Source organism: Bubalus bubalis, chromosome 5, assembly GCF_019923935.1.
Source record: "Bubalus bubalis isolate 160015118507 breed Murrah chromosome 5, NDDB_SH_1, whole genome shotgun sequence".
NCBI lineage: Eukaryota > Metazoa > Chordata > Mammalia > Artiodactyla > Bovidae > Bubalus > Bubalus bubalis.
This window is the reverse complement of record NC_059161.1, coordinates 37,933,105-37,959,760: the sequence shown is the minus strand read 5'-3', so window position 1 is coordinate 37,959,760 and position 26,656 is coordinate 37,933,105. Positions and strand designations below refer to the sequence as shown.

At 46.1% G+C, this 26,656-nt stretch overlaps 1 protein-coding gene across 3 annotated transcripts in view; it reads right to left on the bottom strand.

Moving 5' to 3' along the window:
- Positions 1-26,656, bottom strand: part of PEX14 (peroxisomal biogenesis factor 14) — a 149,042-nt gene that overhangs the window by 112,867 nt on the left and 9,519 nt on the right. Inside the window, exons 1-2 of one of the 3 annotated variants that reach the window (XM_025285873.3) lie at positions 22,157-22,358; positions 21,991-22,038 (exon numbers count right to left, since the gene is read on the bottom strand). In XM_025285873.3, the coding sequence (XP_025141658.1) occupies positions 21,991-22,038; positions 22,157-22,237 (129 nt within the window). In that variant the 5' untranslated portion in view covers positions 22,238-22,358. Of the gene's footprint in view, positions 1-21,990; positions 22,039-22,156; positions 22,359-26,656 lie in introns of those variants that run through there. The other 2 variants (XM_006076723.4, XM_006076724.4) reach the window with 2 other exon arrangements.

The following is a 26,656-nucleotide window of genomic DNA, read 5'->3' as shown; positions in this document are numbered from 1 at the left end:
CATGTTGCTATATTTATCTACACATTAATATTACAAATTATGAAGACTACAAACGACAAGCAGAAAAGCAGTTTTCAAAGTCACTGGTAGGTAGACAAGAATATTCTCATGATGAATTTTCTCTTTCCACTGGAGAAAGAAAAGTTGGATAGTTGAGAAAAAGCCACACAGGGCAGCATCAGTATAGAAATATTTAAAGCCAGAGATGAAACACAACAGGCTTCGTAGCTCAAATTTTGCGATTCCAGTCCAGTGCTATGGTAAAGGATTAGCGCACTTAATGCACAGGCTGACCTGGGACTAAGTGGCCTTCAAAATGGTCTTTGTAATCAAGCATCCTATTATAACCCAGCTTGCTGCTCGCTGAGACCGGCAGTGGTGTGCAGAACCGCAACCCTGCAAGCCCAGGTATTTTCACCAGGTGCTTTCAAGCTGGGCACCTGCCTGCCCCTCACTCCCTTTTAAGCACTCTCTCTCCCAAAGAGCATTCTGTTTGCTTTTCCCACAGCACTCACTGCCCTCTCTGCCAAGACGGCTCAGAGAACCACCACGCATAGACACAGGGCTGCTGAAGGACCTACGTATAAAGCAAGAGCTGCTTCCAGCCCCGGACTCGCCTGATAGGAGGACCCAATCTGTTAATTATCTGTCAGTTTGTCACGGCTGGACTGAGAAGGGGAGGACCGTGAGAGGGGGTGTGGGGGGGGGGAGGAGGCGCTCTGCTGGTGGTGCAGTACTCGTCCTGAAATTCTGAATCAGGTGTCCAAAATCCCCTGTTGAATGATGGGCAGTACAGAGGGTGAAAAAGACAAGAGGCCAGGGTTTTGAATCACTCAATTCGGACAGAAGAGGGGGCCATGAAGCCCACCACCACCACCCCAAGCGCACTGGGAGAAACACACCCCCTCACTCTCTCTCTGAGAGGACAGAACGGACACAATGACCTTCACACCAACTCCCGTCTGCTGGCGCTAACAAGCTGCACACTGTAAATCAAGGATGAAATCCCAGTGCCAGGAAAGCGAAGGAGAGACTCTTCTTCTGGGAGGGCCCACGGATGCTGCCTGCCTCTGAATCAGCGTTTCAGGCCGATGTGCGGAAGGCAGGAAGCTCCGTGCCGGCAACTGAAGGAAAAAATATGTATTTATTATATATAGTAGGCCTTCTTCAAAAGTTATTTATTTCACAAAACCACTCTGCTAAATAGAGGTTTCAATCTAATTGGAACTGCAATTTGCATATTGTAAATGCACCAAGTGACAGTCCTTGAGACTTCTGTTATACTCCACAGTTTATGGGTTCACAAGCAGTAGATTTCCCAACATACACACATGCAAGAATGGAAGAAAAGACTACAGAGGAGTATCTTTTAAATATATATATCATACAAAGTGGTTTTTTTCAGCCCCTTGCAAACCCCTGAGGAGGGGCAGAGGGCTCAAGCTGTGAAATGGGGAGGATGCTTGCAATACCCTCCAAGGAGGCAAAGCCAATAGGGCGAAAGGAGGCTGGTGGCGGCTGCAGGTTTGCTTCCGACCAAGTGTTTGGGCACACAGGTCTGTAGCGAGCCCCCACTCACCACGAGTCCCTTCTTTCCTTCCTAGGGGAGGCAAAGAGGGGACCCCCTACTCAGCTTAACTCTCTCCACTCCCACCTGCATCCCAAGTGCATGCCTGTCTGTGTCCTCAGTCACGTCCATCACGACCGACTCTTTGCAACCACCATGGACTGTAGCCCACCAGGCTCCTCTGTCCGTGGGATTCTCCAGGCAAGAATACTGGAGTGGGGTGCCATTTCTTCCTCCAAGGGATCTTCCCGACCCAGGGAGTGAACCTGCGTCCTGTATTGCACGCGGATTCTTTACAACTGAGTCACCTGGAAAGCTTCCGTTCACATCCCAAATGAGCCATGGTTAATTAACAGAGATGCAAATAGTCACAGACCAAAATAAAGGTTTTCGACAACAAGTAAAAAGAGACCTTATAAATCAAATAGGAAAAGAAAAAAGAAAAGGCAGACAGAAAGCACCCAAAGCAAATGATCAAGATACCGACAACTGAGGAAATGAGAGAAGGGACCGGTCAGGACTGCCCATAAAGGTCTACCATTTTCTGTTTGTACCTCTGGGTTCATTACCAAAAGCTGATTTATGACAGGAGGAGATACCGTTCTGGGGAAGAGAAATGGGTGCAAAGATTCCGGAGTCCTATACACGCCCAAGACTTATCTCCCTAGACTGCATCCAAATTAACCTTCTGCTCCTTGTTCCTCTCACTCACTCCAAGAAGAAATAACTTTTTCAAAGACAACATCCCTACAGCCCAAAGATATCCCCTGCTTCCTTCAAAACAAAGCACCTTCTAGTTTACGGCAACTCCTGTCTGCCTTCCATGCTCTGATAATACCAGCCTCTCTGTCACAGGGTGTAACCTTCATTAAAAAAAAAAAATCAGAGCTTCAGCTTCCCATTTAAAAAAAAAAAAAAAGAAAGATAGGAAGAATAAATACGAATTTGAAGGGGAATTCTGCCAAAACCCGAACCTCCCAAATCTGGTTCAGCCACATTCTTGCCCACAGCCTGTACTTCTCGGTGCCTCCCTACATTTTTCAAAATGCAGCTGCACAGACCTCTTAAAATTCAGATTTCTAGCACCTATAATTACAGGGCGCTCGAGCCAGGCTCCTTTAATTAATGAACCTGACTCCTCTCTCTTCAAAAGGAAATCTGCATCAGGGATATATCACAGGGGTGACCTGACCTCTGATCGGCACTCTCTGCTCTCTCTGCGTGATGGCCACCAGCACTCTGCACCCCAATGTGAGCATGAAGTTGCCCCCACCAACCCCTGCGTCCCGCCTCCATGGACGATCCCAGTCTGGCACAAGCCTATTCTGCAGTTAAGGCCATAAAACATCTCACTGAATGTAAGGGAAGAGAAGGAAGCTTTCCTGGGTGTGACCAACAAAATCCAAAGAGAATGAGATTTTCCTAGCTAGAGTGCACCCCTGGTTTCACCCTCTTCCCTCTGCTGGGATGAAGAGCCTGGGGTGCAGGCAGCTGCCATTGTTCAAGGCTGGACAAGCAACAGAGGGAACAGCCTGGGCTTGGAAAACTCTAGAAAAGAACACAACACAACAGGCCTGGAACTGACATGCATCCCAAAGCTGAAATAAGACTGGGTAAGAAAAGCCACGCCTCTTTAAAGCTAAACAGGTGGAGAAGGGGCGTGACGTTGAGGATACTGTGCACAAGGTCTGTAGAAAAATCTGAACACATTCCAAGGACAATGTACCGACCTCAAGTTCCCAGGCGGTCCTCACGGATCCTTGACACTACTCCTCTCTAAGTCAATGCCTGACGAGCAGTGTTTAAAGAACCGGCTCTCCTTCTGGCTGCTCTGGGCTGCACAGCCCCACACTGTTTGTACCTGCTGCATGTGCCAGGACAGGCTAGAGCCGCTCTCCTGAAAGCGGCTAAAAGCTGGCTCATAACCATGTTTGCTGGAAAGCAGGCTGCCCTTGGCTGCAACAAAGACGGGAAATGGTAGCAAACAAAGCCACAGATACCAGAACAGACCAGGCCTCAGTCAAATCAAGGCAACCCCACGTAAAGCTGCAGCTAGGAGATTTGAGATCCAGATTTGAGAAGATGCCAATGCATTTGGCAATAATAAAAACAGGTTTGGTTCAGTCTCCACCATCTAATAACCGTTTCTCAGGGGTCCCTTGGGCCCCCAACAAACCCAGTGGGGCAACATTTGCTTTACTGACCAAACAAACATCTCTCTCCTAAAGTGGCACCAGTGATGCAGTGGTAAAGATCGGCCTGCCAAGGCAGGAGAAGCAAGAGACTTGGGTTTGATCCCTGGGTCAGGAAAATCCCCTGAAGGAGGAAATGGCAACCTACTCCAGTATTCTTGCCTGGAAAATTCCATGGACAGAGGAGCCTGGCAGGCTACAGTCCATGGGGTCACAAAAAGTTGGACACAACTGAGTGTGCACACACTTAATGCAACTTCTACTGGTAGAGTAAAAGTTCTTGGACTACGTACCTGCTGGATCATCAAAAAAGCAAGAGAGTTCCAGAAAAACATCTATTTCTGCTTTATTGACTATACCAAAGCCTTTGACTGTGTGGATCACAATAAACTGTGGAAAATTCTGAAAGAGATGGGAATACCACACCACCTGACCTGCCTCTTGAGAAACCTGTATACAGGTCAGGAAGCAACAGTTAGAATTGGACATGGAACAACAGACTGGTTCCAAATAGGAAAAGGAGTACATCAAGGCTGTATATTGTCACCCTGCTTATTTAACTTCTATGCAGAGTACATCATGAGAAACGCTGGGCTGGAGGAAGCACAAGCTGGAATCAAGATTGCCGGGAGACATATCAATAACCTCAGATATGCAGATGACACCACCCTTATGGCAGAAAGTGAAGAGGAACTAAAAGCTTCTTGATGAAAGTGAAAGAGGAGAGTGAAAAAGTTGGCTTAAAGCTCAACATTCAGAAAACGAAGATCATGGCATCTGGTCCCATCACTTCATGGCAAATAGATGGGGAAACAGTGGAAACAGTGTCAGACTTTATTTTTGGGGGCTCCAAAATCACTGCAGATGGTGATTGCAGCCATGAAATTAAAAGACGCTTACTCCTTGGAAGGAAAGTTATGACCAACCTAGATGGCATATTCAAAAGCAGAGACATTACTTTGCCAACAGAGGTCCGTCTAGTCAAGGCTATGGTTTTTCCAGTGGTCATGTATGGATGTGAGAGTTGGACTGTGAAGAAGGCTGAGTGCCGAAGAATTCATGCTTTTGAACTGTGGTGTTGGGAGAAGACTCATGAGAGTCCCTTGGAATGCAAGGAGATCCAACCAGTCCATTCTAAAAGAGATCAGTCCTGGGTGTCCTTTGGAAGGAATGATGCTGAAGCTGAAACTCCAGTACTTTGGCCACCTCATGCAAAGAGTTGACTCATTGGAAAAGACTCTGATGCTGGGAGGGATTGGGGGCAGGAGGAGAAGGGGACGACAGAGGATGAGATGGCTGGATGGCATCACCGACTCGATGGACTGAGTTTGGGTGAACTCCAGGAGTTGGTGATGGACAGGGAGGCCTGGCGTGCTGCGATTCATGGGGTTGCAAAGAGTTGGACATGACTGACCGACTGAACTGAACTGAACATAGGGTCTGAGGTTTTCCAAGTTTCTCACACATGATCTGGGCTATAAAATGAAGCTAAGAAACTACTGGAGAACAGCACTGGGGCTGATCAATGAACCTCGTCACACGGTCCTAGCTGCTTCATTCTTGCCAGAGCACGTTACAGTGTAGGTGTTAAAAATGAAATTCAACCATTTCTGCATTCTGCCAGAAAAGGGGGCTCTAATGTTCCAGTGACTTTCTGCCATTGCAAATACGATTTTGTAAGCAAGGGAGGGAAAAACAGTTAACATCAGTCCATCCCATGGTTAAACCCTCAGATTAAAGCGAGGCATGACCCCCGCCCTAGGAGTCTGACTCCATGGCACCTGTCTTGTTTCCTGGCATGGCAACCTGCCACCGTGATGCCCGGCACCCACAGGGTAACACACTCCATCCTCTCTGCTTTCCCACTAGGTCTGTCTCCAATCACTTCGCAGCCTGGATCCAGGGCCCTCGGTGCTGGAGAGGAGCTCCAGGCTGAGAGCATGTCTGGCTGTGAGGAGCCAACCACTTCCGTGTTTCCGAATCACAAGCAGCCAGAGCCTGCTGGTGAAGGATTTTTTTAATTTAGTTTGGTTTTCCAACCAAGACCTTCTCAAAGTCCACTATTCTTTGAAGTGGAAGCATTTAATTTTCTAATAAACAATTAGAAGTACAGGACTAGAGAGAATGCCGAATCGAGGACGAAGGTCAGAATACACAAAAATAAGGGGCTGGCAGGTAGCAGAGTTCAGGAATGTCCAGGGATTCTTGGCACGGGGGCTCACACCAGGCAGCCAGGCACTCTCTTTCCAGGGTGTCTCAAGGGGAAATCACCCATCGATCCTAGGACACACTCGCTCCAGGACCAATCCCTTACCTCAGAACAGCCTCTGCCTCAAATTCCTGCTTGCGCTTTAATGTTTAAATTATTAAATGCATTAATGTATTTACATTATTCAAGTCTTATGTGCATTTTTCTAAGATAATTTATGTATAAGAGTTTGAATGTCCATGACTGTTAATGTCTACAACCCTTCCTGTTCATTATTGATTCTGGAAGAAAAAAAAAAAGTCAGAGTTTTAATGCCTTATTTTTAATGTATTAAGAGTCTGAATAAGTGCATTCTCTTTTTTCTTTTGTAATTTCATAATTTAAGTAGTGCATTTATTAAACTGACACAGTATGAATTGTGGTGAAGCCTGGCACAGCTCCACGCTGCGGGAGCAGCCGGCTAGAAGACGCGCCTGCGCCTCACCACCGCCTCACTCACCATCATCTTCCCACCTCCACGCAGCCAGCACGGGCAGCCGGGAAGCTGCAGGTGCAGGGCACATTTAGGATGGGCAAGGAGACTTGCCGTCCTCCTTCTTGCCCAGGGCCTCACTCCTCGTTAAGTGGGTTTCCAGAATGCTGTGGAGCTGCCTCTTAGTTTCTTTTAAACGTGGAACTTTTCTGCTCATGGAAGTCCTCCTCTGGGGTGCTCCAGGTGGTATTCAAACACAGCACACAATTTTCAAAAACAAAATCAAAATGCCCAGCTTACCATGGTGGAAACAGCCAACAAAACAGCTACTTTTAAAGAGGCAAGAGAGGGGAGGCGTGGGTCTCAAAATGCAAAACATCTCCAACAAACAAACAACCCTCCACTTGGGCAGAAAAACAACTTTCTTTTGAAATCCAGTCTCCCCAGCGTAACAGCCCTTTTTTGACAACAGACAATAGAGCGACAGTGACACCCAATGGCCTATGAGTTCAATCCCAACTGAGTGCTCCCCAGGGTATGGGTCTCGAGCCTGGAGCTCCTGAGCCGACAAAGAAGCTCAAGGAAACATCAGCTACTCATCAGGAAGCTGAGGCGCTAATGGAGAAATTTCTTGCTGCTGCACGGAACACATGTAGATGGTATGAGCACACGTCAGTACAGTCTCTTTCTGGTGGGTGACGTGAGCACGTGTGCACACGTGTATGGACACACAGATGCACAATACGTGGATGCAGCAACACTGTACAAATCAACCTGGAATGGGAGAAAGGATGGCAGACATACCTCACTGCTATCTTAGAATCTGACTCTGCCATTTTGAATGTCATACGAACACACACACACACATACACGCATACAACAAAAATTACATGTACACATTATACAGGTTTCTACTATATTTTCTTTTTTCTTTTTTTTTTCTGTTTCTTTTCTTTTTTCTTCTTCTTCTCTTTTTTGGCTACTCATTACCATTCTTTAACTGTTACAATTTATATCAGCATATAATGTTAAATAATTACAGGGAGCGAAGCTCACTCTAGTGAGGATATAAACGCGCTGTGGGAATCTACAGATTTAAACAAATAACACTCACAGCAGGGGGTGAGCGGATGAATTAGCATTAATATCCTGCCTGGGAGATCCCAGTGCACTGGTACTGCTTAAATACAGATCTTTTCTGTAACAGTCAATATGACAGCTCCCGGCAATACGGCCCCTTTCCTTTTCCCAGTCAATATAGCAGCCAGTGAAAATAGAAACGTCCCTATAGCAATCAATATAGCAGCCAGCTAAAATAAACCCTTCCCTTTTAAGGGCTATATAATAGTCAGCTAAATGGAAGAATTGGCACCCCTGCTGGATAGCTCAGCAGAGAAGCCAAGGAATGAGCAGGCCACGAGCACTAAATGATCCTTCTGCTCCTCTCAAAAGGGCTCTGCCCGGGAAGGGAGAAGACATCCATAGGTAGGGAATCCAGAGGGAGCCTGCAAGAGACACTTGGCAGGCTGCTCCCGGTCCAAGGAGTAAATGCCCAGGTCATAAGTGGGCCACAGGGCACTCCTCACTGAGGTTTAATTCAAGTGGCCAGGAACTCTAGAATCCTTGTCCAAACTGTCAGCTGGAAGGAGGGAATGTGTCTCTCCAGTGGGGAGTAACTTGATTTGAACCCCCTTGTGCCCCCGCCCTGCTCCCACCCTAGCCCCAGAAGGGAAGAGTATTGAGTTAACAGCCTGTGGTTTTCTGTTTTCCAGCAGCATGAAAAGCGGTTGTGTCAGAAACAGACATTGAGCCAAGTGGGTTAAAACACAGCATTCTATGTTGAGTGCTGCCCAGCAGACAGACAGAACTCATGCTTGAAGCTCACAGCCATCAATCCATTAAATACTGTAACAATACCGTATCTTCCCCCATTCACAGCATGGAAAACACTCTCCTTCCTTGGAGATATGTAGGAAAGGAGTTTTCTCACAACAGAATTCAGAGGATGGCTCACTTTGAAGGCCAAAACAGACCAAAGGCATTAAAAAAAAAAAGGAGAAGAAAAAAAGAAAAACAAGGAACATTTAAGAGAGCTTCCTGTGCATTTGAAGTTGTTGTTCTTTTTCATTATAATTAGCTACTTTTAAAATTGGGCTTCCCTGATAGCTCAGTTGGTAAAGAATCCACTCACAATGCGAATTAAACTTTTAAAATTAGTTTGGTAGGATTTATGAGTTTGACAAATGTGGAATATAACCACTGACACCAGTGCAGGACCCCCACAAACATTCCTGAAGTAAATGCTGGGATTCAGTTATGCTCCAAAGCAGATGAACATCAGGGACCCACCCCTCTTCATTAAAATTCCACAATCCGTCTGCCCTCCTTTGGGTAGATCCATGGAGGGTCCCTGCTTCCCTGGCCAGGTGTTGAACACCCAGTGATGCTCCTGTCATCCATCAGGTGACTCAATTGAGTGCCACAATGTCAGAAACTGCCAGAAGAAAGATCCAACAAGTCCTGGTTGGAGAGCGCAAGTCCTTAAAAATTTAAATCCTGACACCCCACCTCAGCCGTGAGAATGAGCAGGTGCTCTCTACTTCAGGAATTCCAGGTAAATACCATATCCGGAGAGAAACGGTTAATAAGATCAAGGCCCCTCTCCCTGCAATCAACATCCTGATGTAGGAACCCTATCGGCTGTCCTAGGAAAGCCTGGAGATCTCAGTCACACTGTGAGTCTGGTACCCATTCAAGGGAGGAAATGGCTCTGTGGGAGAGACCCACAAGTTTGCAAAAGGCAGTATCACAAAAAGTGAGCTACTGTTATGATTTGACGTGGCACTTAGCTTCTAGAGCTGAAGCCAGTGAGTGCTTTATAAACTTCAATGTATGTTTCCATTTCTAAACCACACACATAAACTGGGGGGGTGGAGACTCTAAATCCGACAGCAGTAAACCAGAAGAGAAGTCATGATGTTAACAGAGACCACTTCAACTACAAAGGCGGTGGAGCCGGGGGCGGGGGGATGGTTCTGGAGAGAAAGAGGGAGAAAGAGAGAGAAATGAAAGGGAAAATAATCATGAAAGGGAAGCAGAAAAGAGAGACATGAAAGAAAAGATCAGAGATAACAGGAGAGGTAACAAAATAGAAAAGGAAGACAAAAACCTGACTTTGGCATTTAAAGGTTTCAGGGCATTTTATGAAATGACAGTTGCAATAAAACAAATAGAATGGTGAGTCATCTGGTTTCCAACTTCTGAGTCAAAAGGAGCTGTTTCTAGACAAACTACAAAGCAGCCCTGCTGCCTGCACACTTAACGATGCCTATCACTGCTTCAGAGCAGGATGTGGGGAGTGCACACGGGGAGGTGGGCGGTGGGAGTGAGCACTGTCTCTGCTGGTCCCAGTGTCACTGCGAATAAAGACTGTCAAGATTTAAACCATAATAATGGAAAGGCTATAAAGGTCTCAGCTATAATGTTTCCTCTGATGATCCCTTTCATAAAATGCCCGCTTTATGTCGCCTGCGTGGTGGTGGTACACTAAACATCTGTGTATGTGCATTGGTGGCCACGATGCACGCCTCGAGTCCCGGTAGGCAGCAACAGTGCACCCCAGCCCCGTGGCTCATCACCACCACCTACGTAAGTGAGGACACACCCACACACACTCCACAAACGTGTGTGCAGTGCCTACTTCTGCTGGGAGCTGAGGAGTACGGATATATGCCCACCCCAGATAGGCAGGGTTCAGCAAGGGGGCTAGGTGCCAAACCTCTAGGAAACAAACAAACAAAAACTGTCTTCTGCTTGGAAATACAGCCATGCATCACAGGGGCTCCTCTGCTACTTCAGCACCAAGCAGCCTGACGCAAGAGCTTAGCAGCCTAACAGTAAGACGCAACTTTTCCTGTCCTGTCCCAGAGCCAAGTGGATAAGCTGGAATACAAACCAGATAAATGCTCTAAGAGGGCTAAACTGGGTACCCACAAAGACGTGCCTTCACTTGGACTCCGCAGACGAAACTGTACAGAAAACCACTGGTTTCGAGATAATCTTTTATCTGCAGCTTACCACCTAACCATCCTAGACATCAGGGAAACACACAGAAAACAGAAATGGAGTCTCTCCACAGTGATACTTTATAGATGTGACAAAGGGGCAGGAACTAAGAAAGAACAACATGGACGTGAAAACCACACACAGGGATGAGATGAGGTTGAAATGTGTAAACTGGGGAGACTGTGCGATGAAATTAGGGAAGCCAAGGTAAGAAATCAGGAGAGGACCCATCCAAGTCGAGCCCGACTTGGGACAGATGCAGAACGAGAACTCAAGAGTGCTAGGTGGGCAGCCAGTGCCAACCACAAACCATCCCTGGGCTGCTCTCCCTGTTGATCTATAATTGGTGAGTCTGTGATGGAGCTACCAATTATCGTTAGGCCCCCTGTATTTAGTTCACAGACAAAGGGAAGCAGGAGAGACCAGTTAGTAATGAGTAAGTAATGGCCACTAAAATACATTGTATTTTACTGAGCTGCTTCGGCAGGAAAAGCCATTCAGAAAATAAAAAGTGAAAGAATAAAATAAGCTGGAGAAACTCAATTTTCTTCTCCCTTCCTCCCAAAGCCACACTTAGGATAAAATGAGGTTTGTGCAGGTTAATCCTTATGAGGTAAGAAAAAAATGATTAAATACATTAAAAAAATCAATTGTACATTAAACCAAATCCAGGAACTGCGAAAACAAACACTGCAGCGTGCCTCCAGCCGGTATTAGCTCTGCCAGTCTGGCCAGGCGGGGATACCCCACCTGCCTGAGCCCGCCAAATAATGGAAGCTGAGCGGAAAGGCAGAGGAGAAATACAGCTGGGTGGGGCCGGGCAGGGGGGACCACAGACCTGGATTTCACTGGAATAGAGTTGTTTCTAGACATGAGAAAGGAAGAAATAAAGTGTCTTATAGATGAGGCTCTGGAGACCAGGCTGAATTCCTCAAAAATCCAACAGAAATAACAATAATGACAATAACAATCATTTGATAAACAGAAATTATAAACCACTCCACTGTTGAATGATCTGCCACTATTTCTAGTTACTTCTGCTCATTAGCAGATTCTATTAACTGCCATTTTTCAGAGAGTGAGCTGGAGAGGTGAGGTTAGGAGGCCCGCTGTGTCTCTGAGGAAAGCCACTCATAGCCGGCAAGGAAGCTCCCATCGGTCCCCAGCGTGCCAGGGTCCTCAGATTCCTCGGATGAAAGTCTGCAAGAAGGAAGAGCCTGGAAGCGGGGGTCACCGGCTCCTCCCACAGCGGAGTCAGGGCTGAGATTCTTAGCTAATCCTAAATAAACCTCACAGGGCTGAACCAGTGCAGCCAATTTGCTTTTCTGTGTGTACTGCAACCATCCGGTTCTGCCTGCAACCTAACCTTCCCCTTCCGTCACTTGCTTCAGCCACACAACTGGAAGAAGATCTGAGAGCTGGGGCTTCTGCATGGGGGAGTCAGTCTCTCACTTCAACAAGGCACAAGTTGGCCATATGGATGGTGGGCCCCAAAGTCTAAAAGGATTGACAAATCCGAAGTTTCCTCTTTAATGTGCTTATGCAATGAGTCATTGAGAATGGAAGAGAAACCTCTGTCAGCCCGGCTTGGGGTGGGGGTGGGGGGGGTTGGGGGAAATGAAGAGACGTGCTGACAGGCAGAACAGATAATCAACCACATGAGAGCAGTGTTCCCAACAGAATAAAGACCCATGTTCACGGGGGAAACTTTCAAAACACCCAAACAGTACTGGAATGGGTTATCAATGGCAACAAGTAAGATGTGACAAAAAGATTTCACTCTCTTAAAGACATCTCTAATCTCTTATCTTTGCTGCCTTAACTGACAGTGAAGGACTTGTGACTGTTGATGGAGACCCAGATAAAGGATTTACCTGATGGGCAGGGAAAGCCAGAGAGGAAGATCCCGAAGTCTGTAGTGTCTTGACTTCTGTGGCAGGGAAAGCAAAGCACTCAGTTGTGGACCCTCCCCTCTGCCAGCAGGAGAGGGAACAACAAGCAGCTGCTGCCCCCTAGGAGCTACCAGGGACACAGCACCTTGCTCGACAGACAGAAGATGAAAAGATCCTATTATCTCGCCTCCATCCCGTAACCCGTCATTAGTGAGGTACATGGGTGCAGACGCCTCCTCCAAGCACAAGGAGGCCCACATCACCTGTGATAAATTAATAGCTGCCTTTTCAACAGCTAAGATGCGCACAAAAGACTCCAACCAGCGACAGTGCATGAAGGCAGCGGCTTCAGAGAAGCAGACTCACCAGGCAGCACCTGAACAAGCCAAAGCCTAAAAAAAAAATAAAGTCTAAAAAAGCCTAAAGCCAAAGTCTCCCACACCTCTGGACCCCACGAGGTGGGCACGCCGCCCGCCTGCTCCCCAGCCTGCTCAAGATCTTGGGGTTTACACCCCAGTCCTGTTGCTGACTAGCTATGGGAACCTGGGCTTGTTTTCCTCGCTGTACCCCGAGGAAGAGGGATCTTCACCAGCTTGTTAGGATGAAACACGATAATGAAAACAAAGAAACCAGCACAGAGGACAGCACATCACAGAGCAGAAGTCCTTCCGGCCTCGGTGATCAGAGCTAGTAATAGGTTAGTTAATCAAAAAATCGGTTAAAGCAGGGAATCATTAAAAATGGAGTCTATCTACATACCTTCAACATTTCACATGAACTTAAAACCTATAAACAAACGTACAGTCATTTGCTAATCTTTTGATGTGAAGCCAAGAGCTTTTCTTTGAGTGTGGGCCCACAGACTGAAGTTCCCAGACGTCTTTCTTGCATAAACTTCACCCGTAACACACCCTTCACAATTTCTAAAGCAAAGCAAGCCTTTAAAAGACATTAGCAAAGCAAACTTAAGTACAGAATGCTTCGAGATTTTTAGTATCTTCCCCACTCACACCTAAAAAGGACAGCAACCTTTTTAGCAATTTTCATTTAACAAAACATTTGGCTTAGTTTTCACAGAATCCTCTTTTTACATCTATATTTACAAAACACACCATATTTGTTGATCCCTCTGTTCACATTATACTTCACCTGTTTACAGGATATTTAATAAAATGGCCTAATTCGCTAACAAATCAACTGGCATACAGACTGAAGACAAGCTGACTCCCTCCTGGTCTGCAGAAGGGGTGTGGGTATGGGTGTGACCAGGCAGCGACGGGCCAGAGGGCCCAGGCCTGGTACGTAGCTTCCCAGCGCCGTGACAGCTAGTGGGTGTCTAATGCAAGCTTGACACTTTTCTTAAAATATGTATTTACTGGTGCCACCACTTCATTTCATAAGAGATTATGAGTCAAAGGTACACACAAAAGGATACAGCAAATAGAAACTATGAGGAAAGGGGGAAAAAGATGTCTAGTAAACCCATTTTCAGCAAACTGGAAAAGCTAAACCGTGTCTATGTGTGACCAGGGCTTCCAGGTGGCCCAGTGGTAAAGAATCCATCTACAAGTGCGGGAAAGGCGGGTTCGACCCCTGGGTCGGGAAGATCCTATGGAGGAGGAAATGGCAACCCACTACAGTATTCTTGTCTAGAAAATCCCATGGACAGGAAGCCTAGAGGGCTACAGTCCACGGGGTCACAAAGAGTCGGACATGACTTAGTGACTGGGCACTCACACGTGTACAATCATTAACCTGTGTGCTGGATTCTATCAGCAGCTCCTCCCCGCCAAGCTGGAAAAGGCAGCCCTGCCCCTGGAGATGCTCTGCTGTGGCCCAACTGGACCAGAGCAGACACAGAGAAAGGCCTCTTGGTGCCACCACAGACTCTGTGAACACAAGCAGGAGAGCGGTGCCACCAAGGTCACCAAGGCAAGAGTTCACAAAGGTGGCAGCACGTCTTCTCTCCGTCCACGGGGCCAGGAGTCAGCTCTTGGCTGACTCGGTGTCAAGGAGCACCCCTCACAGATTTACCTCGAGCATCACTCAGCGTCGGCCCATCTCTAGACTGTGCAGACAAACTCATAATGGCAAGGAGAAGATTTGTGGAGCAACAGGCATAAATCTTGGTTATAACTACAAACCATAAAAGAAAGGAGAGCTGGGAGGGAAGGAGGGAGGGCCGCGAGCGCATCCTTCTCCCGAGCACCACTTTATCTTCCTGCGGCTTCTCAGCACAGAGTGGGGCTGGTTAACTATAAGAGTGGATTCTTCAAACCCAAATTGGTCTGCATGGTTTGACAAGGGGCTAGAGTATTTTAAATTGAAATTATCCTGGAGAGCGCAGGGCACACGGCTGCCCGAAGCATGACATCCGGTGCTTCACAAACTGGAGGTTTGTTGGGGATTTGCTGAATTTGTCATACAGAATAACCCTCTTTAGGTCACACTGTAAAAGCAGCTTTTGCCTGAAGATTCTTTCACATAAGATAATGATTGATTTTAAGGGACTTCCCTGGTGGTCCAGTGGTTAAGAATCTGCCTGCCAATACAGTGGACACGGGTTCGATACCTGGTTTGGGAAATAAGACCTCACATGCCGGCCGCAGGGCAACTAAGCCCATGAGCCAGAGTTACTGAGTCCAAGCCCTACAGCCCTTAAGCCACAACTAGAGAAGCCACCGCAATGAGAAGCCCATGCATCACAACAAAGAGTAGCCACCGCTCGCTGCAACTAGAGAAAGCCTGTGGGCAGCAATGAAGACCCGGTGCAGCCAAAAATAATTAAATAAGACACTGACTTATTTTAAACAAAAACACATTTTCAGAAGGTCACTCTGCCCAAATAAGAGCTCTAGACACCCCATGCCCAGTGACACCTGGGTAGGAACTTCTGAGACCATGTTTCCAAGAGGAAAGGGAGGTTTCCCTGGTGGCTCAGATGGTGAAGAATCCACCTGCCATGTAGGAGACCTGGGTTTGATACCTGGGTTGGGAAGATCCCCTGGAGAAGGGAACAGCTACACAATCCAGTATTCTGGCCTGGAGAATTCCATGGACAGAAGAGCCTGGAGGGCTACAGTACATGGGATCACAAAGAGTCGGACAAGACTGAGCGGCTTTCCCTTTTTCAATGAGGCCAGTGACAAAATTAAAAACCCAATCCCCCGATCACTATGGCTCTGAAAAAAGGCACTTGTGCACTCAGCTTGCCAGTTCCCACATCTCCGGAAGGAGGACACTGCTCAGTTATCCAAAAGTTGGGCCTCTGATTACCGGAACTACAGCAAATATAAAGTATTACCACGAAAGCAGGAACCCAAAATATAAACAAAGCTGAACACCAATTTCAAATTCCATTTCTCTAATTATTACTCCTAAGAGTTTCGATTCATCTAATAATTATTTGCAAAAGGATACCTTAAAACAGGAAAAAAAAAAAAAAAAAAAAAAAAACCACACCTCTTCATTTACCTGGAGGAGGGAAAAACTTAAAGGGCACCGCCTGGTCTATTCAATAAACCTCCTCCGTCTGTAATAGGAAGGACGGAGCAGGAAGAGGCAGTAATTTCAAAATCAGTAAGTAGCCTAGAGATTAGAGAGAAGCCACCAGAGACAGAATGAGGCTTTTCTCAGGTTCAACCATTTCAGCATTTAGTTCTCATCAGTTTCCTCCCCCTATCCACAGGACAGGCAGGAATCTCAGGCTCCCTCCTGACAAGGGGTGTCAGTGTTAAAGAGCAACGTTTTGGGGGATTGGGGAAGGAGGAAAGCCAACATCTCCTCCAATCTGCAATGCCCAGACCTCCAGCCCCACATCTGGAGTCAGGACACACGACACGCCGGGGGTGTACCACAAGCCCCACCCTCTGGGTGTTTACATTTAATTTAGGTTCCAAGTTTCTTACAGCAGCTGTGAGGGGCGCCTTGTGCCTTTGGTACAGTAAGCACCAAAACCGGCAGATGGCTCACTTTTTACAAATAAATAAATAGAGCAGATTTAGGGTTATCCCTACAACATCATCAGAGAAGGCAATGGCAACCTACTCCAGTACTCTTGCCTGGAGAATCCCAGGGACGGGGGAGTCTGGTGGGCTGCCATCTATGGGGTCGCACAGAGTCGGACACGACTGAAGCGACTTAGCAGCAACAGCAGCAGCTACATCATCATCCCCAGTCACCAGCCTCCAAGTAGACCCTGAGTGGGAAACAGATGGAAATCACAGCTCGGTTGAGCAAACCTAACTCTGTTACACTCACAGAAATGAACCATTACAGACTCTTTAAATAATAATGCTTGACACTTTAGATTTGCCATATTTATTTATTTTTCCTGGAAAAATGACAATTTCCTAAAATCTAAGTGGCTAGTGTCACTACTCGATGCTTATAAAATACTTTCATGAATACAACGTTAAAATCAATTTTATTCTGCCAAGTGCTTTGAACTTTATAAAATAAATATATGTGTACTATATGTTCTATACATACATACACACATACACACATTATTTCACATGAGTATACACAAAGAAATGCACTGGGCATGTGAATATCATCTTTCAGAAATGTTTTGGTGGGGGAAAAACATGAGAATCACCTACCCACATGAGCCCACTAACAAGTTTACCTAAGTATTTGAACCACAAAAGATACAAATGCGGGGGAAACTGTGCCAGAGGTACGTGTGAGAGGTTTCCAGGAGACAGGCGACCGGCCAGGGCTCTTCTCCTAAAGAGGAGCTCCCTGAATTCATCAAGATTTTTTAGATTTTACTTTTTGGCCACATCACACAGCATGTGGGACCTTAGTTCCCCAACAAGGGATCAAATCCTTTCCCCGTTCACCCCCACCCCCCGTATTAGAAGCACAGAGTCTTAACTACTGTACCACCAGGGAAGTCCCTTAAAAGCCTTTTGATTGCCAGCCTCTGGTTAACTGACTTAAAAACCAAAGAGAAAATCTTAGGTGTCCAGGTATGAGGTAAAAGAGCTCCCCAAGAAGGGTGGAGATCAAACAAATGAACCACCCACCCAACCCCTTCACCCCAGGCAAGGCTCTTTCTCAGCCTCCAGGAGAAATTTGCGGAGACACGATACTTAATGTACTTCAGATATGTGGAGCCTAAAAAATTAAAATTAAAAAACAGAACTCAGAGGAAGGTGAGGGGAATGGGTGAAAACAATCAACAGGAGCAAAATTCCAGTTATAGAATAATTAAGTCATGGGGATGTAAGGTTAAAAAAAAAAAGGGAGGGGGAGAATTCAGCATACCAAAAAGCATTAATCCTAGGGAAGGTGATACAAGAAGTCAATGGCACCCCACTCCAGTACTCTTGCCTGGAAAATCCCATGGACGGAGGAGCCTGGTAGGCTGCCGTCTATGGGGTCGCACAGAGTCGGACACAACTGAAGCGACTTAGCAGCAGCAACAGGGAAGGTAATGAAGTAGAATTACCATCATCATTTATAAAGGAACATTAGCTGTTGTGTGAGGTTATTTTGGTAGAGGGATGCAGAAAAAGGACAGAAACAAAAACAAAACCTATACCTACAGGTCAGAGGAAGAGAAGATGGCAGAAGACTCACCCATTAGAAATAAGTTGGTTTCAAAGAGCAAAATGCTGAAATTCTAGTTTAGCCCATATCCATAAGCATTATATAAAGTACATAAGCAACTGTACTGAACACTGAGGAACTTGTACTGAAAAAAGTGAGCAGACCGTAAACGAAACCATATTTACAGCTGCTTCAAATACCCTCAACTTGTATGACTGGAAGGACTCTAAGAAGATTACTTAACCCCTGTTTCTGTATCAAAGCAAGGGAGGAACTCTATGCAGACAATCGTCCGGCCATTCTTAAAGGTTTATCAACCAGGCAGGAGCACTTGATCCTGGCAGAGCAGTGTGGGGACCAGCCCAAAGCCTCTGCGACGGCTTGAGCATGTGCCCACATAGGTGATGAGAAAACCCAGGTCTGCAGGAAATTTACAGGTTTTGAGCAGGTTGGGAGAAGCTAGAGGTCAGTACTCTGGAGCTTGTCCTGGAAGGCAAAGCTCAGTGAACAAAGTGTAAAGAAAAACTAATCAGCCATTTTAACTCTGGCAAAGAGTTCTGTCATTAACAAACAGAGAATTTCAACAGGGAGTTCACAGAATTTATCAAGGGGAGTCTGTTTACCAATCACCACCCCAAGGACATCATGACATTATAGAGCAATTACCCCACTAATATGGCCAGAGTTGCTGGGTTGGTTCTTTAGTGAGGGGAGGAGGTCTGCAGGGGCAAGAGAAGGTAACGTGCAGTATCACTAGGCGGCCAGAGAGGGGATCGCTATACACACAAGTGTGCCAATTAGAGACCACAAGACCCCTATCAGGGCTTCCCAGGTGGTGCAGTGGTAAAGAATCCGCTTGCCAATGCAGGAAACGCAGGAGACTTGGGTTCAATCCCTGGGTCAGGAAGATCCCACAAAGGAGGAAATGTCAACCCACTCCAGTATTCTTGCCTAGGAAATCCCATGCACAGAAGAGCCTGGCGGACTACAGTCCATAGGATCTCAAAAGAGTCAGACGAGAATGAGCCTACTTATCAACTCAAAATCACAAGCCAGCTCTTAGGGTCCAGAGAGGACAGAAATGAAAACCAGGTCCTCCTTTCCTAGAAACAGAGCAAAGCAATAGCGCAGACACCTGAACACGCCCGCCTAACAACGTCACCGGTACTAGGCTGACTCCTCAGTACAGCCTCTCTTTTAATAAAGGGGAAAATTACCCCAAAGTGCTCATCTAGTTCTGAAGACAAAGAACAAGATTATTTGCCTTCAGCATCCCAAGCTTAGCCTTATTAATATAGAGAACAGGCAGCTTCCATTTAGGAATTTTGTGGAAAATATGCACTCCACTTGGTTAAAAACAAAACCAAAAATAACTGAGCGCGGTGTTCCCTTCAACACTGGACTATCCTATTCCTCCAGCCCTGGCCTCGAGTTTCACAAAAACCACCCCTAAGAACCCCCCCACCCCACCCCACCAGAGAACTCTTCCTTCTCTGAATAATGAAGGCTCTCTTATACTCCCAGCCAGGCAATTCTGCACCAAATTATATACAATTTTGTACTGTTTGCTAAAATTATATACAACCTTGTGCCATTTGCTAATTGTCTTGCATGTAACAAATAAATGCATTTTCTTCCCCAAATAAGATATATAAATTACTTAGGAAGAAGGCTTAGCTTTATTCTTCAATTGTCTGTTCCTCCTGAGCACCCAGGAGACAGCTAACACATATAGCCTGAGGAACCTCCCTGGGGGGTAGGGGTGAGGGTGTAGATAGGCCCTTGGGCTGAGTGCTAGGGGGCTTTCTGTGTGTGGGTGCCCCATCACCTCTCTGGCACCCTGTGACTCTCTCTGGCCTGCCGCCAGTTCGCAGCAGCTCATCCCGTCCCCCTGACCAGCCACACAAGCCGCTGCTGGCCCTCGGCAGCTTCTCTGCCTGGCACCCTCCTGCCACCTCTCCCAAGAGGCAGAAGTAGCTCACACAAGAGCATACAACTCGGCTGGTGCCCTCATTTAATCAGGCTGCTGCAAATGGTTGGCCAAAAGCAATAAGGGCATGACTGAGAGACTGTGGGAGTTTAATATAAAAAAATTAATAAAAAAAGAGGGGAAGGAGGAAGGGTCTACCTTTTAATAGGGCCCTAATTACCCAACTCATAGGATCAACCCAAATGAGATGGGAGTTTATTTCGGGGTTTTTTTTTAATTATTGTTTTTTTATATATATATAAATTGCTGCTATGTGTTTTCTTTCCTCTGAGCAATTATGCAGCAAGTATGTAAAGAGGGGAAAAAATATTAATTAAATATAAGGTAATTGTGGAGTTGGCCTGGAGAGAATGAGTCTGAACTCTGGACGATCGCTGGCTACTAGGGTTTGAAGACTGCTCAGGGCCTCCCAGAAAAGAAGAAATAAAAATACAAGCAACCAACATGCAGATGCCAAATGCAGCAGGAAAAGAGCAGTGGACAGAAACATTAGCAGAGCGAAGGGGCCACGGGGATCCAAGCACCCAGTAGTCAAGAGATGCCACCAACTGCTCAGGGCTCCTTGCTCGAAAGAACGCCCAAAAGATGGTCCAGCTGCTCTTCTGGTGATCAGTAGTTAAATGAGTAGATAAAAATGTGAAAAGAGACTGAGGAATAAAGGACTGAAGAGGACTAGAGTGTTCAATTTGAACTTTAGTCCAAAGTCAACCACAACTTCAGTCTGAGGGGCACTGAGGCAGGCCCCATGGGAAACAAGCTCCCAACCTAAGGGACTGGCCAAGCAAAGCCTCCTCTGGCTTTCACACCACCCAGACCACAAGGAAGAGCCCACACAATACCAAAAGAGAGAAATGAAGCCACTAAGGGAGTGGTGGGAAGTGACCCGTACTTGGGAAGAGCAGGTGACATGCAGGGCAACAGTGACTCTCTCCACCAGTCCCCGAAGGGCTGGCATCACCCGAACCTTCCTCCAGCTCAGCCAGATCCAATTCACCTCCTGCCTTGGGAAGTCTTAGCACAGGCCGGAATTCAGACTTGTTCATACCAGCTAAGGGCCTCACGTCACCTCCTCCCACTACCTCCAGAAGGAAAGGGAAGGAAAACGGGTAAAACTATAGGCCCTGCTGAAACAAAAGCTTGGTGGTATATCCCTAAGCTTGCTATCACTATTCAATGAAAGAAAAAGCTCTGCAAAGTTAAACGTAAAGCTGGCCCCTCTGTAAAACTCATCTGCAGAACAAGTCTTTTTTTTTTTTTGGCTGTGACACACAGCCTGTGGAATCTTAGGTCCCCAATCAGGGATTGAACCCAGGCTCCAGCAATGAGAGTGCAGAGTCTTAACCACTGGACTGCCAGGGAATTTCCAGTACAGAACAGGGCTTAATATTCAGCCAAGAGGATTTGCAGTAGGCCTTGAAATGCAAAACAGAAAATGGGGCAGGCACTCGGGCTAAGACCACCAAGGCAAATGCACTGTGTAAAGAAAATTAGCTTCAGCACTTAGTAGGCCTCTTCCCTATCAATTGTGTAAGCAGAGAATGTTGGTAGTGAGCATCACAAACCTAATTACAGGCCAGGCAGAAACAGAATTCTCGCTCTTATCTGTTCTTCAAAGGCCACTTGAAGTGCCCTCACTCTGAGGAACAGAATGGCTATTTCAGACAATCAAGCCGCTCAGCTCCTTGGTCAGGTCCAGCAACCTCGCTTCAGCTCAGCCACCATAGGTTTCCAACATCCCACTGATTAACAATAAATAAAACGGTGCATCACCAGACCAAGGATGGGTACTCCTCATTCCAGACAAGACCAGGCTTTACTAAGAGGGAATCTCGCTAACCTCTGCATGCCTGAAAAGCAGTCAGAAGTGAGAGGTCGCTGACGGGCTCGGTCTCCACAGAACACCTCCACTCCTATATTCAGGGGCACTACTGACGCATGACTATAGGATCATCAGGCTTCTTTAAACTCAGTGTTTTAATTAATAGAGAATCATACTACGTATTTTAATTAATAGAGACTCATACTATATATCGTGGCTTCTTACCAGCGGCTCTCGAGGCACCACATTTTCACTTCCTGGAGCAGAGCTTGGCTGCAAAGAAAAATAAAAACAAAAGTAAGATTGCAGTGCCACCCAATGGACATCAAAAAACCAAAGGCGTGCCATTCCGGAGCGACACACACAAACAACTACTTCTGGCACTTCTCACCCGTTTTCCATACTGCAGAGAGGTCTGTGGTGGGTTCCTCATAAGAAGTAGCCCAAGAAGCCCAAATTTGCTAGAGAACATGGAGAGAGGGCTTCCGGGTTCAGGTTCACAGTCACAACACCTCAAGAAGGCTGAATTTGGCTTCAGAGGGCCCAAGCAGCTGAGTAGCAGTGGCTGGGGACCATCATGAAACCCACAGCAATAGCTAAGTCCACAAAAGGTGTTGAGTGAGAGCCAAACTTTCCTTTTGCCATCTCTGCCCACCGCCCCCTCCACAATGACCAGCAAGCCGAGCAAAAGTGAAGAACCAGATCCAGCCACAAGGGGGCCCCAGTTGCCTACACTCAGCATCTATCTGGAGCCAAGGAAGCAGTAAACTATGAACACTGGTTCCTATTACCACCTGTCACTCAGGATACCAATCCCCAGCAGAAAAGAAAGTTGGGTTTTTGAAAATAAGCTCGTGACAAGCTAACAGATAAACAGACCAACCTGCAGGCAGCATGTGGCCCACTCGCCTGGTCCTTGTCTGTGTCTTTCTCTGGATCTCTCCCCTCACCCTCAAATTTACCTTCAACCCTTAGCTGACATGGCCACAGCTCAGAGAAAGGGAGAGACAAGAGACAGAGACAGACAACCTAGGAGGAAATCTACAAATCTCCAAAGGAAGAAAACAAGCAGCTTGAGAGAGTCATGATTAGTTTACTGTTACTGATGTTCAAACCAATTCCCAATTATCCACAGATAATATCCAGACAAATGAGCTAATCTGTGGAGCCAGCCTCCAAACTCCTCCCAGCTGGTTCAGATGGCAAGTGCGAAGGCTTCTGGGAAAAAGAATGGAAGTGGAGAGAGGAAAGAGTCCAGTCCACAGAGGGTCCCCAAAGATTCCTCATGCCCAGCTGCTCCCACAGAGGGAGGCAAGGACTCTGCTGGAAGGACCCTACCACTTCATCCAAAGTCCTTCTCAAGAGCCCCTTCTTCTCTAGGACAACAAGGTCAGCCAGCATAAAATTAGAAAGTATGGAAAGTAACTGGAAACCTGAACGTGCCTTCCCTCCCTCCTAAAGCTCCAGGCATCCATAAGCTGATGCATTTAGGGCTCCAGCCCACACCTCTCTTGAGTTCTACAACTTCCTGCCTTCTCCTGGACTTAACAAATCCCATAGCAGATTCATAATCCTCTCCTTCCACCATACATGACCTCTTCTGCTTTCCCTGTCTGGGTGAAAGTCAACCTTCCACAAAAATATGCAAACTAGAATCCAAAAGACCACCCTGGGCAGTGCCTCCCCTCACCTGCCAGAGCAAACACCATATCAAGTCTTCCCATATGCCTTCCTAAACATCCATGGGATCAGGCCATCCACTTTGCTCCATTTCTTCTAACGTCACTTAGGTCTAAGCTTCCAAAAACCCCTGCCTGGACCACTGCCATAGCCTTCTCATCAGCTCACTCACATCCATGCTGGCTCTCTCTTCTAATTCAGTTTCCACCCTGCAAGCAGACAATCTCTTCAAAACAATAATCTGATCTCATCCACCCATCCGCCCCAGTAAACAACAATGATTCTAATACAGGAAAACCTTCTCAGTTTGGCCATGCGTCTCCTCTAACATACCAGGTCTGGCACCACATTCCCCAGCTCTGCTCACAACGCACACACTCACCTTTTCTTCCTCAGTCAAGGGGCCTTTGCACCAGCTGTTCCTTCCCTTCTCTCTGATGGCTTGACTTATCCTTCAGATGCCAGCTAAGTCACTCTTGGGAAAGCATTCCTTCTCTGACAGGAGAATATCTGTATATTCAAATCTCCTTCATATACACTCACACTGTGTACCTCTCCTTCAGGGACTAAGCCGAACTGCAATTTTAAGTGTGTGATATCCAACTGATGTCTGTGTCCTCACCGGATTATATACTCCAAGTGGGCAGAAACTGTGTCTGCTTATCACTGTATCCCTGGGTCAGTATCAGGCACAGGTTATGTGCTTGTTTGCTTAGTCGTGTCCAACTCTCTTTTGTGACCCTTTCAACTATAGCCCACCAGGCTCCTCTGCCCATCAAATTCTCCAGGCAAGAATATTGGAGTGGATTGCCATTTCCTCCTCCAGGGGATCTTCCCAACCCGGGGATCAAACTCGCTTCTCCTGTGTCTCCTACATTGCAGGTAAATTCTTCACCTGCTGAGCCACAGACCTTCCACAGATATTTGCTGAATGAATGAGCGGGCAACAAAGAGCAGAATGGATTGCGTTTGAACAGATTATATAAAGTTCATTGCCTTCTTGAGGGCTTCCTTCAGTCCATCTGGTAAGTATTAAGTGCAAACATTTACTTAGCTCCTTCTTCATTTCATTCTCACAATAAATGTATGGAAGTACTGCTGATGAGGAAACTGAGGCAAGGGAGGTTAAATAACCTGCCTATGATGACTCAGCTAAAAGGACGGGTACCAAAAGGACTGGAGCTCTTCTACTTAATCAAAATAATCGAGTTTTGTTTAGACCACATTTTATTAAGCAACAACCTTAATGCTATCCCATAAATAATAATGTAAGTTATTTGACTAGATGGAACTAACACAAACAGCTCTATTATTCAGGAAGCCTCATTCTGATTTAAACTAAAACTTTCTTCCTGAGATACAACTAATCACTGTGAATCATAACCTCCAAGGAACTTCCCTTTAAATTAGTTCATCTCCTGAACAGCTAATATTTGCCAGAGGAAAAACTTTAAACAATACACAGCACCAAAGAAGTCTGTTTCATCATATATCCTTTTGTACCTTTTTATGTGAGCCATGTAAATATACTCTGCTTTAAAAAATTTAAAAAGGAAGCTCCCTTCTCATCCCAACAGCCTCTTTTTCCTTGGGGACCCACCACTGATGCTGGCTCCTTACAGAGTCAGTCTGGGATATTCAAAGTGTGTAAGAATCACAGCCCCACCAAGGAGCTTCAATAGCAACACTCTCTGAATTCCTCAAATTTTGGCTTCACAGAGCCTTCTAGGGTCTCAGCACACCAAAGCCCAACCTCCAAGACCATTCTTGGGGGCTGCTGAGAAAGGAGCAAGCATTTCCCCACATCATATTCCAATTCACTGCTCTGTGTGAGGTCAGTCAGACCTTACAGTGACCTCACAGATGACTTCTTACCAATCTGAGAACTGCCTAATATGATTATTTTCCAGGTGATTCTCTATGCTGAAATACCTGTGTTCTTTAGAAAACTATTTCTTGATAACCAGGACAGGCATCATTCATCCTTATTACGCTGCATGTTGATGTCCTTATGATACCATCTGAAATTCTTCATTATATAACTTGTTTATTAATGTCTGTCCCTGCTAGTTTTCAGTTCCTTGAAGGCACGCACTTTACCACCTTGGTGAAGGCTGATCTTCACCACTTAGAATGTAACTGATATCGATACTCAATTAATACGTACTTAATTAATTTTTTAGTTAAAAGAGTAAAACAAAGGAACCACTTCATATACATAAGCCAAAATGAAGCAGGCAAAGGACAATGGCAGTGTCTTTCCCTGGAGCATTTCACCACCAAAATACAAACCTGGCCAGTCTCAAAGCAATGTCATGACCCAATGGATCTCAACTCTGGGGTGCAATCACCCCCAGACAGGCATTTAGAAGTGTGTGGAGGTGTTTCTGGCTGTCAACAGTGACCAGAGAGCCCCACAGGCATTTAGAAGGCAGGGGTCTGGGGACTGAATGCCCTACAGTGGACACAATGAAGGACTGCTCCACTCAAAACACCAATCGGAGCCCTGGAAGAATCCTAACAAGTCACTTCCTTATGACGAGGAGGAGGACAGACTCCCATCTTTAACACGCAGCTCAGACATGGTTTTGAAAGAGGGGTAAGGTCTGAGCAACCAAACTGCCTGTCAGAAGCTGAACCAAGTCCACAAGATCCATGAGTCTCACCAGTCCAGCTTTATTCAAGAATTTAGCTCAATTAAAAAATACAAATATCAAATCATGTTGTACACCTGAAATTAATATAATGCTGTATGTCAAGTAAAAAACCTCAATAAATTTTAAAAAGAGAACTTTCCTGGGGGTTCAGTGGCTAAGACACCGTGCTCCCAGTTCAGGGGGCTCAGGTTCGATCCCTGGTCAGAGAACCAGACCCCACATCCCACAACTGAGAGTTTGCACACCACAACTAAAGATCCCACGTGCAACAACCAAGACCCAACACAGCCAAATAAAGATTTTCTTTTAAAAAATAATTTAAACATGATCACAGTAAGGACAGAAATGTGAGGTATAAGAAGAGAGTAGGACTTCTAGAGATGAATAAACATATTTGAAATAGAAATTTCACTGAATGGTAATGACAGCAGATTAGCTATTACAGGAAAAAAAGTAAGTGCTCTTGAAAACACTGCAGCAGAAATTGATTAAAACGAAGGATGGTGGGGGACCCCAAAGAGAAAAATATTTGAATAATGACTGAAAAATTTCTA